The sequence below is a fragment of the Balaenoptera acutorostrata genome, chromosome 10, assembly GCF_949987535.1.
Source record: "Balaenoptera acutorostrata chromosome 10, mBalAcu1.1, whole genome shotgun sequence".
Lineage (NCBI taxonomy): Eukaryota > Metazoa > Chordata > Mammalia > Artiodactyla > Balaenopteridae > Balaenoptera > Balaenoptera acutorostrata.
In genome coordinates, this window is record NC_080073.1 from 39,222,446 (window position 1) to 39,236,564 (window position 14,119).

The following is a 14,119-nucleotide window of genomic DNA, read 5'->3' on the forward strand; positions in this document are numbered from 1 at the left end:
GCCCAGCACTGAGGAAAACAAGATCTTGAACAGCCACACACCCAATTTTAGAAATCTTGATCCATAAAGTACATCCAAAAACATTAAGAATCAAAACCACAAAACCTGGGCAGACACATAAGGAGTTCTGAAGACTACCTGCCCAGCGATGCCCACAATTAATCACCATGACCAATGATTGGGGAACTGCCAAACGTGAAGGTTTTGGTCACTCCTCAGTCTATACTAGCAGATGACTAGTAACTGACTTCCTATTCAGTTCTCAGACATTCTCTTCAACTTCTTCACTGGAGCCTTCTCTTGCACAGTAGACTGTCAAACAGTTGGTCTGATAAAGATACAGCACCTGTGCTAAAACATCATGCAACGCAAGTAGAGTCTCTCACTCCAAATCAGCATAACATACCTGGAGAAAGAACAAATCGGCAGAGGAGCTTATATTACTTAGTCCCTCATCAAAGAGCAGATTTCTGCCCATCAAAACTGAGGAGCTGGACTCTCACTAGGGCTTAATTGACTATATGACCACTGGTTTCTAAAACCAAGAAAACCTAAGCTTTATCATTCAGAACCCACAAGGTGGTATCTTACCCATGCAGGAGTTACGGGACTTAGAAATGGCAAGCAAAAGTTCCAGAAAGATGGATGAGCACTTTCATATACTTGTCACTTGGGTGAGCTGATGCTGGCCAGCAAAGAGGGATCTTAGGAATAAAGTATAATCAAGAAACTGCATTTGGTGAGAATTCCCCCACACTACAAACCTTTTGGAGGGTCCTTTGAGCCTCAGTGGTGGCACCTTCCAACCAACACCTCAAGACAGGACAGCCCCAGGGGTTCAGGCTGGGCCCTTCCCTGAATCCCCAATAGATGTGCCAGAGGGTCTTCTCAGTGGTCCATTTCACAGTGGCACAAACTGCTGCCCTGTGACACCCCACTGCTTGGGCCTCTTAGCAGCCTGCCCTGGCAAAGTCCCTGCCTTCCCTCAGACCTGGTCACTGGCTCCTAGACTCTTCAGCCCCTCACCCCTCACCCAAGCTGCGGAGCTGAGCCAACCCACAGCCGTCTATGGCTGGGTACCATAGGCAACACCCTGGAGGCACTCACACATGAGGTGATCAAGGCCTCCTTGGGGCAGGCCGACTGTGTGGTGGGCTCCTTTGCTCAGGGGGGCAGGAAATAGTCCCTCTGATGGAGTCAGCTTCCAGTCACGTTTCAGAGGCCCCCATGGTGCTGACTCACATTCAGGGTGATCCTGTGTCTGTGCCATGGACTATGACAGTGAGACTAGTCTGCTCTGTGGCCAAGCTCAGCTTCTGCAAACGATGCACATGGGCAGTCACATGGTTGGGTTGTGGGGAGATGGCACATGTCAACAGGAAGAGCCTCTGGCTTGAGGTCAAAGGCCAAGACTTTGCCCCCACAGAAGGTGAGGAACCAGGGTAGAACCAGGGTAGACATACTTTGCTTTACCGAGTAGAGCAGAGCCACACCCATGAGAGACAATCATTGGTTCTGTTGCTTGACATTCAAACCTCAAACCAGAATATGGCTGTTGCCACAAAGGCCAAGGCCACAGGATCACATGTTGAACACAACCTGTCCAGCCCCATCAGTGCCCCTCTGGTCTGAATTATGAAGCATTTTATCTGATGTTAACTGTTCTCATCTGAAAACAAAAATTAATCATTTTCCCCCCAAAGTAAGGGACAGCTTAGCATAGTTATAGCCACTAATAAAATTCTCAGAATCAGTCCCTCAATCCCAAGCCCTGACATCAACTATTTTTACTTTGTCATGTTTTCAGTCCTTGTCAGTAATTTTTTTCCTAAAACATAGAAGCCTATATATTCAATAATAAGTATTTGAGCTGATATGTCTGGGCAAATGCCATTCTGACAACCCACCCCCAAGGATGCCTTCCTTCGCCAACCCACATTTCCCAGTGTGCTCTGTTCACAAGGGATCAATTCAGAGCCAGGGAACACCCACTTGAGGCAGGAAGAAACTGCAGTTCATCTCACGCAGGCGGGGTTGCCACAAAGCTCTCAAGCATCCAAAGAAATACTCCTTTCATGAGCTCCCCTTCCTGGCCAAAAAGAGTACCCATTGTTCTCATGGGAACAACTGGGGGCCTATGCCAGCAGATGAGAGCACAGTCCCAGGAAAGGCTGCTCCCAGTCTGCCGACATCTTGGGCTGAGAGAAATTCCACATTGTCTCCAGACAAGGAGGCTAAAGGGAAGCAGGGATGAAAAGCCATCCTCATGGGCACTACCAAAATGAGACATCTGAGAGGGCTCTAGAGGGGCAGCCCAATCATTTCATGAGATGCAAAGACTTCTCTCCTGACCACCCCAGAGAGGAGGAGTTAGAACATCTCCAGCCATATAATCACCTTCCTCAGCCAGTCCTACACTCAAGTCAGAGGAGAGGCACCCTTAGGGAGCCGGCGCCAAACCTGAGGGAAGTCAGGGAGGTAACTTATACTATGGCCAACTTGGGACAGCTTAGGATCTGCCCAGCAAAGGCAAAGCTGGCTTCCGTGGGACCTATACCCACAGACCCTGATGAAGAGAGAGGGTGTTCTAAGACCTAAGACTCCTGTGAGAGCAAAGAACAGTCAAGACCTGGGATGAGCTTTGCATACAGGCATCTAGTCTGGTCCAAGGGAGCACACGCCAGGACCATCTCCTTTAGGGTGTCCTGAGGCCACAGGAGAAAAGAAGAGACCCAAGGCACAGGTCTTTCAGTAAGGTCATGCTGGCCACAAAGGTCTGGAGGTAGCCCGTAGCCCCTTCTTACATCATCAGATCAATGGAGTCCATTTGGGAGTTAAAATGGGGTCAGTAATAGCAAATTGATTCTTGAAGTAGAGCTAGAGAACAGCAGGGAAGTAACAGGTGCTGGCTGGGATGAGACTGGACAAGGACTGTTTGGACATGAAAGAGTCTCAGATGTGGGGGAGAGCAAAAGATCCAGGACCTCAGGGCTAATCCTCCAGGCAGGCATGTCCCGTTCTTCTTTCTCCTGACCTGCTTCCTTGAAGCCTGGTGTATAAAATATAGGGAAGTGCTTGTTTTAGGAGTTGATGTTACCCGATGGGCATACCTGGCTGATGCCAAGCAGCACTTCCTCTGTCACTGTGATTCCCAAAGTTGCCACAATCTCCTGAAATACCACAACCATCAGCCCACACAGGTCCAACAAGGCTTGGCAGGTAGCCAGTGCAGCTCACTTAGCATGAGACTTAATTTTCTACCCCTTCTATAGACTGTTACATGGTCTGTTACAAACACTGAATTATTCTATCACCAACCCCCATGCACATCTCCTGACCAGTCAGCAAGTATGACAACCACCCCATCTAATCTCATCAGGTCTCAGGACAGACCATGCTCTGCCTATGAGTCCTCATTAGGCAATTCGGCTAATTGATTGGAAGGCCAACCCTTACCTGGGAACCCCACATGAGGCTTAGGCAAGCTTAGTCTCTTACTGCCCTGACATAGGCTGGCATTTCTTCCTACAAACAGGCAGGTAGGCTTTTTTTTTTTTTTAATAAATTTATTTTATTTATTTATTTTTGGCTGTGTTGGGTCTTCGTTGCTGTGCGCGGGCTTTCTGTAGTTGTGGGGAGTGGGGGCTACTCTTCATTGTGGCGTGTGGGCTTCTCATTGAGGCGGCTTCTCTTGTTGCAGAGCTTAGGCTCTAGGTGCACAGGCTTCAGTAGTTGTGGCATGAGGGCTCAGTAGTTGTGGCTCGTGGGCTCTAGAGCACAGGCTCAGTAGTTATGGCACATGGGCTTAGTTGCTCCACAGCATGTGGGATCTTCCTGGACCAGGGATCGAACCCGTGTCCCCTGCATTGGCAGGTGGATTCTTAACCACTGCACCACCAGATAAGTCCCTGGCAGGTAGGCTTTGACAATCCAAAGCAGGTTTGCAGGTACTGAGGGGGTTCTTCTTCCCTCTGCCAGCCCAAAAACATTTGAAGGCCTACTATGGGACTGGAATCAAACATGCAGACTAACAAGAATTTCAAGTACAAAAATGTGCTAAGAAGATAACACAAGGTTTTGTGAGAAATCTGCCTTCATCAGGGTGGAGGGAAAGGGCTCCAATGCTGAAATTAAGCCTGAAAGAGGTGGCTGTACCCATGCTGACAGAAGAAAAAAAGAGCCAGCAGCCTGGGGTGGGCCCTGAGCTTGGCATATCTGTGGGGCAGAAAGAGGCTGGTGTGGCTGGGACAAGGTATGCAAAGGGAAAGGGGAGAGAGAAGAGGCCAGAGGCCAGATCAAACAGGGCTTAATCCTAAGGGCAGGGGGGTAGGGGAGGCCTGTTTTTAGCAGATGTAAGCTTTACAAAGATAAAGATGTCTCTTGCCTCAGTATGGAGAACAGACTAAGGGGTTAAGAACAGAGGCAGGACGCCTGGGAAGAGGTGAGCGAGTGGTAGTTTGGATGACAGTAATAGTGATGGATATGATTTGCAGGTCACCCCAACAAGGTTCCTTGGGACCAAGATCTGAAATATTCCTCACATACACAAGAATATTGGGCAGCCATTAAAAGTTACATTCCCAAAGAATACTTAATAACCAAGGAAAAAAACTCAAACTACAGTGAATGAAAAAAAGGTTAAAAAATAGATTCAGCATGATTTCAGGTCTGTCTAAAATGTCTGTGTGTGTATGTGACACAGACACCTCTTGATGAACGCAGAAAATGATGGAGGAGTATGCTAGTGGTAGGAACCACAGGAGATTTTCTTTCTCCCTTTTTCTACAATGTACATTTATACATCATTATTATAATGGGGGGGAAAAAAACAACTCCTTTAATGTAAAGACTTTTCAATCCTGTTTTATACATATGGAAACCAAAGCTCCAGGAAGGAAGTCAGGCTTTCTGATCTGATTCCCACCCCACACAACCCTGATGTCAAGACTGTTCGGGATGAAGAGTCACACATTTTCACCTGTTTTTCTACAGGTTAATCATCTACTAAATGGTCTGCTTTCCACAGATAGATATACTCAGATAAAATCCTGTTTTCCTAGTAAAATCTCTTTGCTCCCCCAGTGAATAAGCCTGTTAAATATCCCTCTGCCAGATACAGCAAATACTCAGCTCACTGTATCGACTCAAGGCACCTTTGGTCAAGCCTAATCCATGTACAACATTCCAGTGGCCACTGGAACAAGGGTAATCACTACAGGGTTTGGATATTCAGAAGATGAAATTTGATGCTGGGTAAGAAATGTACCTCCAAAAACGCCATTTTTCATCTAATAAACTAGAAACTGGCTTACTGGGGTGTTATGAAGATTACATGGAAATCTTAAAGACTCCACAAACTAGAAAGAGCTCCATGGAACTGAGCCAGGATCTTCGGAAGTATGACCACCTCTGAGAACACAAGGCCACCCTAAGAACAAGCCATGAGCTAAGGAGAGGGGGTCAAAAAGGAAAAGGAAGAGAACACAAGGAGGGTCAGGTGAGGAGTGGGTCTGCCCAGATTCAAGGGAAAGGGGCATAGACACAACTCTCAATGAGAAGAGTGGCATGGAATTTGTGACCATTTCTAATCTAGATGCCTGGGGCTTGTGGGTCAGAGAGGCAAGTTGGTAAAGACTCATTAGAGCCTGGGTGTGCTTTGACCAATGGAGTACAAAGGAAGTGTCACTGTGCAAGTTTCCAAGCCCAGGCCTTAAGAGACTGGCAGCTTACACTTCCTGTATCTTGGAATACTCAATCTTGGAACCCAGCTATTGTACTGTGAGGAAATCCAAGTATCTGTGTAAAGGTCTACATGGAGAGAAACCAAGGACCTTGATCAGCAGCCCCAGGTAAGCTCCCTGTCAACAGGCAGAACCAACTTGCCAGCCATGAATGAGACATCTTGGAAGTAGATCCTCCAGGCCCAGGTAAGCCACTCTAGCTAGTGCCATGTGCAGCAGAGATGAGATTCCCAGATGAGCTCTAAATCCCTGAATTCTTGGCCACAAAACTGTGAGCAAAACAAATTGGCTGTTTCAAACCACTATGTTCTTATGCTTTAAACATACCAATAAATAGCCAGAACACTATGTGTATGTAGAAATCTAAGTGCATAACAGATATTAAAAACTACCATAACAAAGTATAGACCTTGGAATACTTTTAATTCATATTCAAGCCACACCTCTGGGGAAAGAATGCTGTAGGCCAAGGGTTAGAAAACTATGGCCATGAGGAATTCCCTGGTGGCACAGTGGTTAAGAATCTGCCTGCCAATGCAGGGGACACGGGTTCGAGCCCTGGTCTGGGAAGATCCCACATGCTGTGGAGCAACTAAGCCCGTGCACCACAACTACTGAGCCTGTGCTCTAGAGCCCACGCACCACAACTACTGAAGCCCGCACACCTAGAGCCCATGCTCTGCATCAAGAAGCCCACGCATCACAACGACGAGTAGCCCCCGCTCGCCGCAACGAGAGAAAGCCTGCGCTCAGCAAGAAAGACCCAATGCAGCCAAAAATAAATAAATTAAATTAAATAAATAAATTTATTAAAAAAAAAGAAAACTGTGGCCATGGGACTTCCCCAGTGGTCCAGTGGTAAAGAATCTGTCTTCCAATGCAGGGGACGCAGGTTCAATCTGGGCTGCCACCTGTCTTTGTACAGCCCATGAGCTGAACATGTTTTTTGCAATTTTTAAACGAGTGAGGGGGAAAAAAATCAAAAGGAGATATAGTATTTCTTGACATGTGAAAATCACATGAAATTAAAATTTCAGTTTCAGTAAAGTTTTTAAAAGTAAAGTTTTACTGGGGGCTTCCCTGGTGGCACAGTAGTTAAGAATCCGCCTGCCAATGCAGGAGACACAGGTTCCAGCCCTGGCCCGGGAAGATCCCACATGCTATGGAACAACTAAGCCCGTGCTACTGCGCTCTAGAGCCCACAAGCCACAACTACTGAGCCCGCGTGCCACAACTACTGAAGCCCATGCACCTAGAGCTCATGCTCCGCAACAAAAGAAGCCACAGCAATAAGCCCACGCACCATAACGAAGAGTAGCCCAGCTCGCCGCAACTAGAGAAAAGCCCGTGTACAGCAACAAAGACCCAATGCAGTCAAAAATAAATTAGATAAATAAATAAATTTATTTTTTAAAAAAAGTTTTATTGGAACAGAGCCATGTCCATTCGCTTGCATATTGTCTATGGCTACTTTCATACTACACTGGCAAAGTTGAGGAGTTGCAACAGAAACCATATGGCCAGCAAAGCCAAAAAAATACTTACTATCTGGCTTTTTTTAAGAAAAAGTGTGCTGACATCTGCTCTAGGAGATGTTCATAGCTTGAGGAGTACACCCCACCCACCCACACGGCTCCCATGCAAACTCAATCAGAAAGTAGGGGAAATTCCAAGGTCCCACAACCCCAGACAAAGGGATGTTACTTCTTCACACAAAAGCTTCCTGTTTCAACTAATTTCCACCCTGGGTTGGACAAGACACTCTTCAGTTACAAAGATCTTAGATCCCCTTGTTTTCTGGGTTGCCTCCCCAAAAGGAGATGAGGCGAGGCTGAAATTTAAGTACTGATTTTTGTTCTTAAGTGACCAAATACATTAGTAAACATAGAACACCAAAGCAAAGCAAAACTCCAATATTTACTTATACCTTATTTTTAAAAAATAGGTTCAGGGCTTCCCTGGTGGCGCAGTGGTTGAGAATCCACCTGCCAATGCAGGGGACACGGGTTCGAGCCCTGGTCTGGAAAGATCCCACATGCCGCGGAGTGGCTGGGCCCGTGAGCCACAACTACTGAGCCTGCGCGTCTGGAGCCTGTGCTCCCCAACAGGAGAGGCCGTGATAGTGAGAGGCCTGCGCACTGCGATGAAAAGTGGCCCCCGCTTGCCGCAACTGGAGAAAGCCCTCACACAGAAACGAAGACCCAACACAGCCATAAATAAATAAATAAATAAATATTAAAAGAAAAAAAAAAATAGGTTCAAAGCATTTAAAAGTTCCATATTTCTTGGGTTTAATCCCATGGTTAATGAAAGCAGACCATTTCCTATACACAGGCCCTTCCATCAAATCCCTAACTTGATGACCAAAAGATCTTCCAGAGTACACATGTAAAAGCTTTTTAATGGTGACACCCTCAAAATGGGGCAAAAATAAAGGTTTAGGATGCTATTCTGAGATATATGGGGACCTTCTAGTGAACGTCAGTGGCTGTCCCTCTCTTAAGGAACACTTAGCAGGTCCTGGAAGAACTGAGCTCAGAATTCCTCGAAAACTGAAAAACTAAACCTAAACTAAAAAACCAAAAAAACCTAAAATTAACACTAAAATCAAAACTAAAATGGAAGATGAGAATTATTCCTCATTTACAGTTTATATCCAGTCTCACCTTGATGACTTCTCCATTGGAGGCAATTAAATCTGTTGGAATGGTCACTCGAAATGAGCGTCCGACGACAGCGGTGCCATCAGGAATGCCAACCACCGTGGGAACAGCCTCATGGAGGTCTGAGAGTACTGAGTGCATGGACGCCTCGAGCTGGTTCTCCCAGTCCCTGACGGCCTCCGAAGGCTCACTGGGCCAGCGGGACTGAGTCACAGCCACAGATAGCAGAAGGAGAAAGGTCCTCCCCCAGAGGGGGAGCAGCAGCGAGAGGGCCACAGACATCCTCATCCCGGGCTCAAGTCTGTTCAAGCAGATAGTCTAAGAAAGGAAGCAAGTGACGTGGTCCCAGAACTGGGTCCTCAGCCTCTGCACACCTGCTCCATCCCAGAGCACCCAAAGCCTGAAAAAGAAGAAGAGTAGACTCAGACTTCAGCAACTTCCATGGTTTCAAAGTTGAGCACAGGCAGTTACTACCTCCTAGGTGTTCCTGCCAAAAATATCTACTCTGAGTTGGATCAAGTCTCACCCTGCACTGTCCAGTACAGAGCCACCAGCTACATGTGGCTACTGAACACTGGAAATGTGGCTGGCCCATTAAGTATAAAGCACACCGTGGATTCTGAAAACTAAGTATAAAAAAGGAATGTTAGGGACTTCCCTAGTGGTCCAGTGGGTAAGACTCTGCACTCCCAATGCAGGGGGGCCAGGGTTCGATCCCTGGTCGGGGAACTAGATCCTGCATGCATGCCACAACTAAGAGTCCGCATGCCGCAACTAAGAAGTCTGTATGCTGCAACTAAGACCTGGCACAGCCTAAATAAATTAATTAATTAAACTAAAAAAAAAAGAATGTAAAATCTCTAATACTTTAAAAATATTGATTACATATTGAAATATTTTGGATATAAAATATTAAGTATAGTTAAGTAAATAAATATTAATAAATAGTACATAATAAAGATATTAAATATATTATTAAAATTAATTCCACCTGCTTATTTTTATTTTTTTTTTCAAGTGACTACCGGAAAATATTAAATGACATATGTGGATCACAGTATATTTCTGTTGGGTAGTGCCGCTCTAGAACTAACTTCCAGTTCATAGGAAACACAGGGCCATGAAGACACAATCAGACAAATCTAGAATGTGGGACCTTCTACAAGATAACCGGTCTGGTCTTTCCAAATCTGACGCCTCTAAATACAAGGGGACTATTCTAGATTTAAAGACTGCAACCAGATGCAGTGTGTACATCTTGACTGGACCCTGGATTTACTTTTTAAATTTATTTTGTATTGAAGTATAGTTGAATTACAATGTTGTGCTAATTACTGTTGTACAGCAAAGTGACTCAGTTATACGTATATGTACATTCTTTTTCATATTCTTTTCCATTATGGTTTATCACAGGATATTGAATATAGTTACCTGTGCTATACAGTAGGGCCTTGTTTATCCATTCTATATATACCAGTTTGCATCTGCTAATTCCAAACTCCTAATCCAACCCTCTCTTACCCCCCACCCCCTTGGTAACCACCAGTCTATTCTCTATGGCCCTGATTCCATTTGTTTCATAGATGAACCTATCTATTTGTGTTGGATCTACTTTTAAAAAAAACAAAAAACACACAAGATCAGCTCCCAAAGGGATAACTGAGGAATTGTGTATGTGGGCTGGAGATTAGATTTATTGTTAATTTTCTTAGGTGAGATGATGGTGGTGTGGCTCGATAACAGATTGTCCTCAATTTTGAAGTATTTAGGGATGAAGTATCAAAAATCTCTGCAACTCACTTTGAAATGGTCCAAGGGGAAAAAAAACCCATGTGCATGCATATATAGAGATAAAACAATGTGGCAAATTTTACAATTATTAAGTCTTAAAAAAATACTTTTGAAAAAAATTGAAAAGCCAAGTATCTGCACAGAGAAGTGTGGCAACCACCCACTGCTTACACCCCACATATTGCATATACTTGCTAACTCAGTGCTAGTGAACAAAACTTATTTGAACTCTCTTGCCCCCCACCCCCAACAGTGACTAAAACCCTGCACATTGTCCCCTCTCCCCCACACCAGCTTCAAGCAGCTCATGACCCTGCTCTAAGGCTGGCAGCCACACAGATGCACTGTGGGACTTTCTGGGTGCCCACAGGTGGCCACAGCCATCACAAGCAATTTCCCATTCTGGAAAACGATGAAGCCCTGCCCTGAGCCAAGCTGTTGAGGAGCCACGTGATATTTTTTGACCTGGGTAATGCAAAGTAAATAAAATTGCTGAAGAAAACAAGGCCACTGAAACAGGCAGCGTACTCTAAAGTCAATGCAAAGCCAAGCCAATGCCAAAAGGTTTTTTTTGCTATTGACTTCGTTATTCCTGTTCTTATTTTGTTTCTGAACTAAAAGTCATGAGACAAAGACAAAACCCAAGAAAGTAAAACAATTTTGAGGGCTGGGAGTCCTATCCTACCAAACCAAGACTTATCACAAAGCTACTGTATTTAAGGCAGTGTCACATGGGGCAGAGTAGACACTGGACTGTGGAACCAGAGGGAGAGCCCAAAACCTGCTTGCAAAGAAGCTGTTCAAAGGCGCCAGGACAAGTGGCTATCTATGTAGGAAAAAAACACAATTAGGTTCTTCTGTCACTTCTCCATTAAAAACAAGATAAATCCCAGGTGGATTAGATACATTAATGTAAAAAGCAGAACTTTAAAATGTTTAGAATATAGCAGAATGTCAGAATAAGGAAGGATTTCATTTTTAAAAGATATCAAAAAACACAAAACATAAAAGAAAAAGACCATTGGACTTTCACTTCTAGGAAGATGAAATAGATGTACTTCTCCTTAGTTTCCCACTAAATACAAGGGAAAATCCTAGATATTATATATATAAAATAAACATGAGACTCTTAAACAGTCAAGAGAAGAAGGCAGACCAGCTAGGGACCAGTGAGGTTCCTTGGGTTTTCTTTTGCCTCATGTATACCAGAATTGGGAGCTGAAGAAGCTGGCAACCCAGAAATGCCAACAGATGAAACAAAAAACATCCTAACAAAAGTCTGCTCTCTTTATCCAAAGGAGCAAGAAGGGGGTAACCTAGCAAGACATAAAACATTTAGACAGTAACAGCCCTATTCTAGCAAAACACCACAGAAAAAACTGTGGCCCCACTCCCACCCATGCCTACAAAGGCCAAGTGGGGAGCCAAGACTTCCACCCTCATGAGGCTGTAACAAGGCACCCTGATATCTCCACTGGGGAGGGAGCTGGGACTTTCATCCTCCCTGGCTAGTAACAATGCACCACCCTCTACCTTTAGCCCCTTGGTGTCAGTGGAAACCACAAGGGGAACCTGGATTTATATATTCCCACCCAAGCAATAAGAAGGAGCCTCTCCCCATCCCTGCTGGGATGGTGTCAGAGGAAGACTGGTGGAGAGTCAGAACTTTAACCATTGCTCAGCAGTCGTGAGGCCTAGGGAACTAGAACTCCCACCCTCAACCAGCAGTAACAAGGACTTCACCTGCCTTCAGGTGTCAACAAAGGCTGAGTGGGGAACCTGGGCTTCTATCTAAACTTCCCAGTAATCAGGCAGTGCCTCCTCTACCCTTCCTCTGCCCGACAAGTGTCAAACAAAAGCCAGCTAAAACAGAATCTAGAGTTTCAGAACAAAATACAAAATTGTTCAAGTTTCAATCAAAAATCACTCATCATGGGAATTCCCTGGCAGTCCAGTGGTTAGGACTTGGTGCTTTCACTGCCGTAGGCCCGGGTTCAATCCCTGGTCAGGGAATTAAGATCCTGCAAACCATGAGGTACAGCCCCCCACCAAAAAAAAAAAAAAAAGCTGAAAAATCACTCATCATGCCAAGAACCAAGAAGATCCCAAACTGAATGAAAAAAAGACAATCAACAGATGACAACACCAAGATGAAAAAGATAGGTAGAAAGTAAAAGGATGGGAAAAGATATATCATGCAAACAATAATTAAAAGCAAGAGGAGCTGTATTTATATCAGATAAAGTAGACTTCAGAACAAAGAAAATTATCAAAGACAGAGAGGTACATTATATAATGATAAAAGGGTCAATCCATCAAGAAGAATACTAATCCTCAATGTATATGCACCAAACAGAGTTGCAGAACCATGAGAAGCAAAAACTGATAGAACTGAAAGGAAAAATAAACAAATCAACAATTCTAGTTGGAAATGTCAATATCACTCTCTCAACAAATGATAGAACAATTAGAAAGAAAATCACCAAGGGTACAAAAGAACTAAAACATGCTATCAATCAATATGATTTAATCAACATTTATGTTCTGACAACAGAACATATATTCTTTAGTAAAAGGCGAAAGATTTATGCGTTCTGAAGAGAAACCAGAGTATCAGAACATATATTCTTTTCAAATGTCCACAGAACATATACCCTGAGAGATCACATCTAGGGCCATGAAAAAAATCTCAACAAATTTAAAGGAACTGAAATAATACTGAAATGTTCTCCAACCCCAATGGAGTCAAATTAGAAATCAGTAACACAAGGATAGTAAGAAAATCTTCAAAACTTGAAAACTATACAATGTACTTCTAAATAATTCCTGTGTCAGAGAGGAAGTCTCAAGGGAAATAAAATGTTACACTGAACTAAATATACATTTGTGGGGTTATAGTAAAATTTGTGGAACACAGCTAAAGCAGCTCTTAGGGGTGAATTTATAACACTGAAACCATTAGAAAAAGAAGGAAAAGTCTCAAATCAATAATCTATGCTCCCACATCAAGAATCTCAAAAAAAAAAAAGAGCAAAATAAACCAAAAGCAAGCAGAAGGAAGGAAACAGTAAAGCACAGAAATCAATAAAATTGAAAACAACAGAAAAAAATCAATAAACAAAAAACTGGTTCTTTGAAAAGATTAATAAAATTGACAAATTTCTATAAACAAATTACCAATATCAGGACTGAGACAGGGGATATCACTACAGATCCTGCAGACGTCAAAAAGGATAACAAGGAAATACTACCAAATAACTCACAGATTTTGATAATTCAAATGAAACAGACCAATTCCTCAAAATTTGTAATTTTAAAAAATTTATAATTTAAAAACTCCCATAAAAAGAAATCTCTAGGCCCAGACAGCTTCACTAATAAATTCTACTAAATATTTAAAGAATTAACACCAATTCTACACAGTCTTTTCCAGAAAGTAGAAGGAAGAAACACTTGCCTATTCATTTTATGACGCTAACATTACCCTGACACCAACATCAAAGACAATACCAAAAAAAAAAAAAAGAGAGAAGAAAATGCAGATGAACAGGCACAAAATTTTTAACAAAACATTAAGAAATAGAATTTAGCAATATATAAAAAGAATTATATACCGTAACCAAGTAGCACTTGTTTCAGGGTACAAGGTCAGTTCAATATCTGAAAATCAATCAACGTAATCCGCCATATTAACAGACTAAAGAACAAAAATCACATGATCATATTAATTAATGCAGAAAAAGTACCTAACAAAATTCAACACCCAGTCATGATAAACAATCTCAGAAACACAGGAACAGAGGACAACTTTCTCAATTTGATAAAGAGCATCTAATGGTGATAGACTGAATGCTTTCTCCTTAAGATCAGAAACAAGGCAAGGATGTCTGCTCTCACCACTGTTTTTTTTTTTGGCTGCATTGG

At 43.4% G+C, this 14,119-nt stretch overlaps 1 protein-coding gene across 8 annotated transcripts in view; it reads right to left on the bottom strand.

Moving 5' to 3' along the window:
* DAG1 (dystroglycan 1) overlaps window positions 1-14,119 on the bottom strand; it is a 65,370-nt gene that overhangs the window by 9,261 nt on the left and 41,990 nt on the right. For all 8 annotated transcript variants that reach the window (XM_057554896.1, XM_057554890.1, XM_057554895.1 and 5 more), the window contains one exon: window positions 8,408-8,804. In XM_057554896.1, coding sequence (XP_057410879.1) covers window positions 8,408-8,692 — 285 coding nt within the window. In that variant the 5' untranslated portion in view covers window positions 8,693-8,804. The remainder of the gene's footprint in view (window positions 1-8,407; window positions 8,805-14,119) is intronic.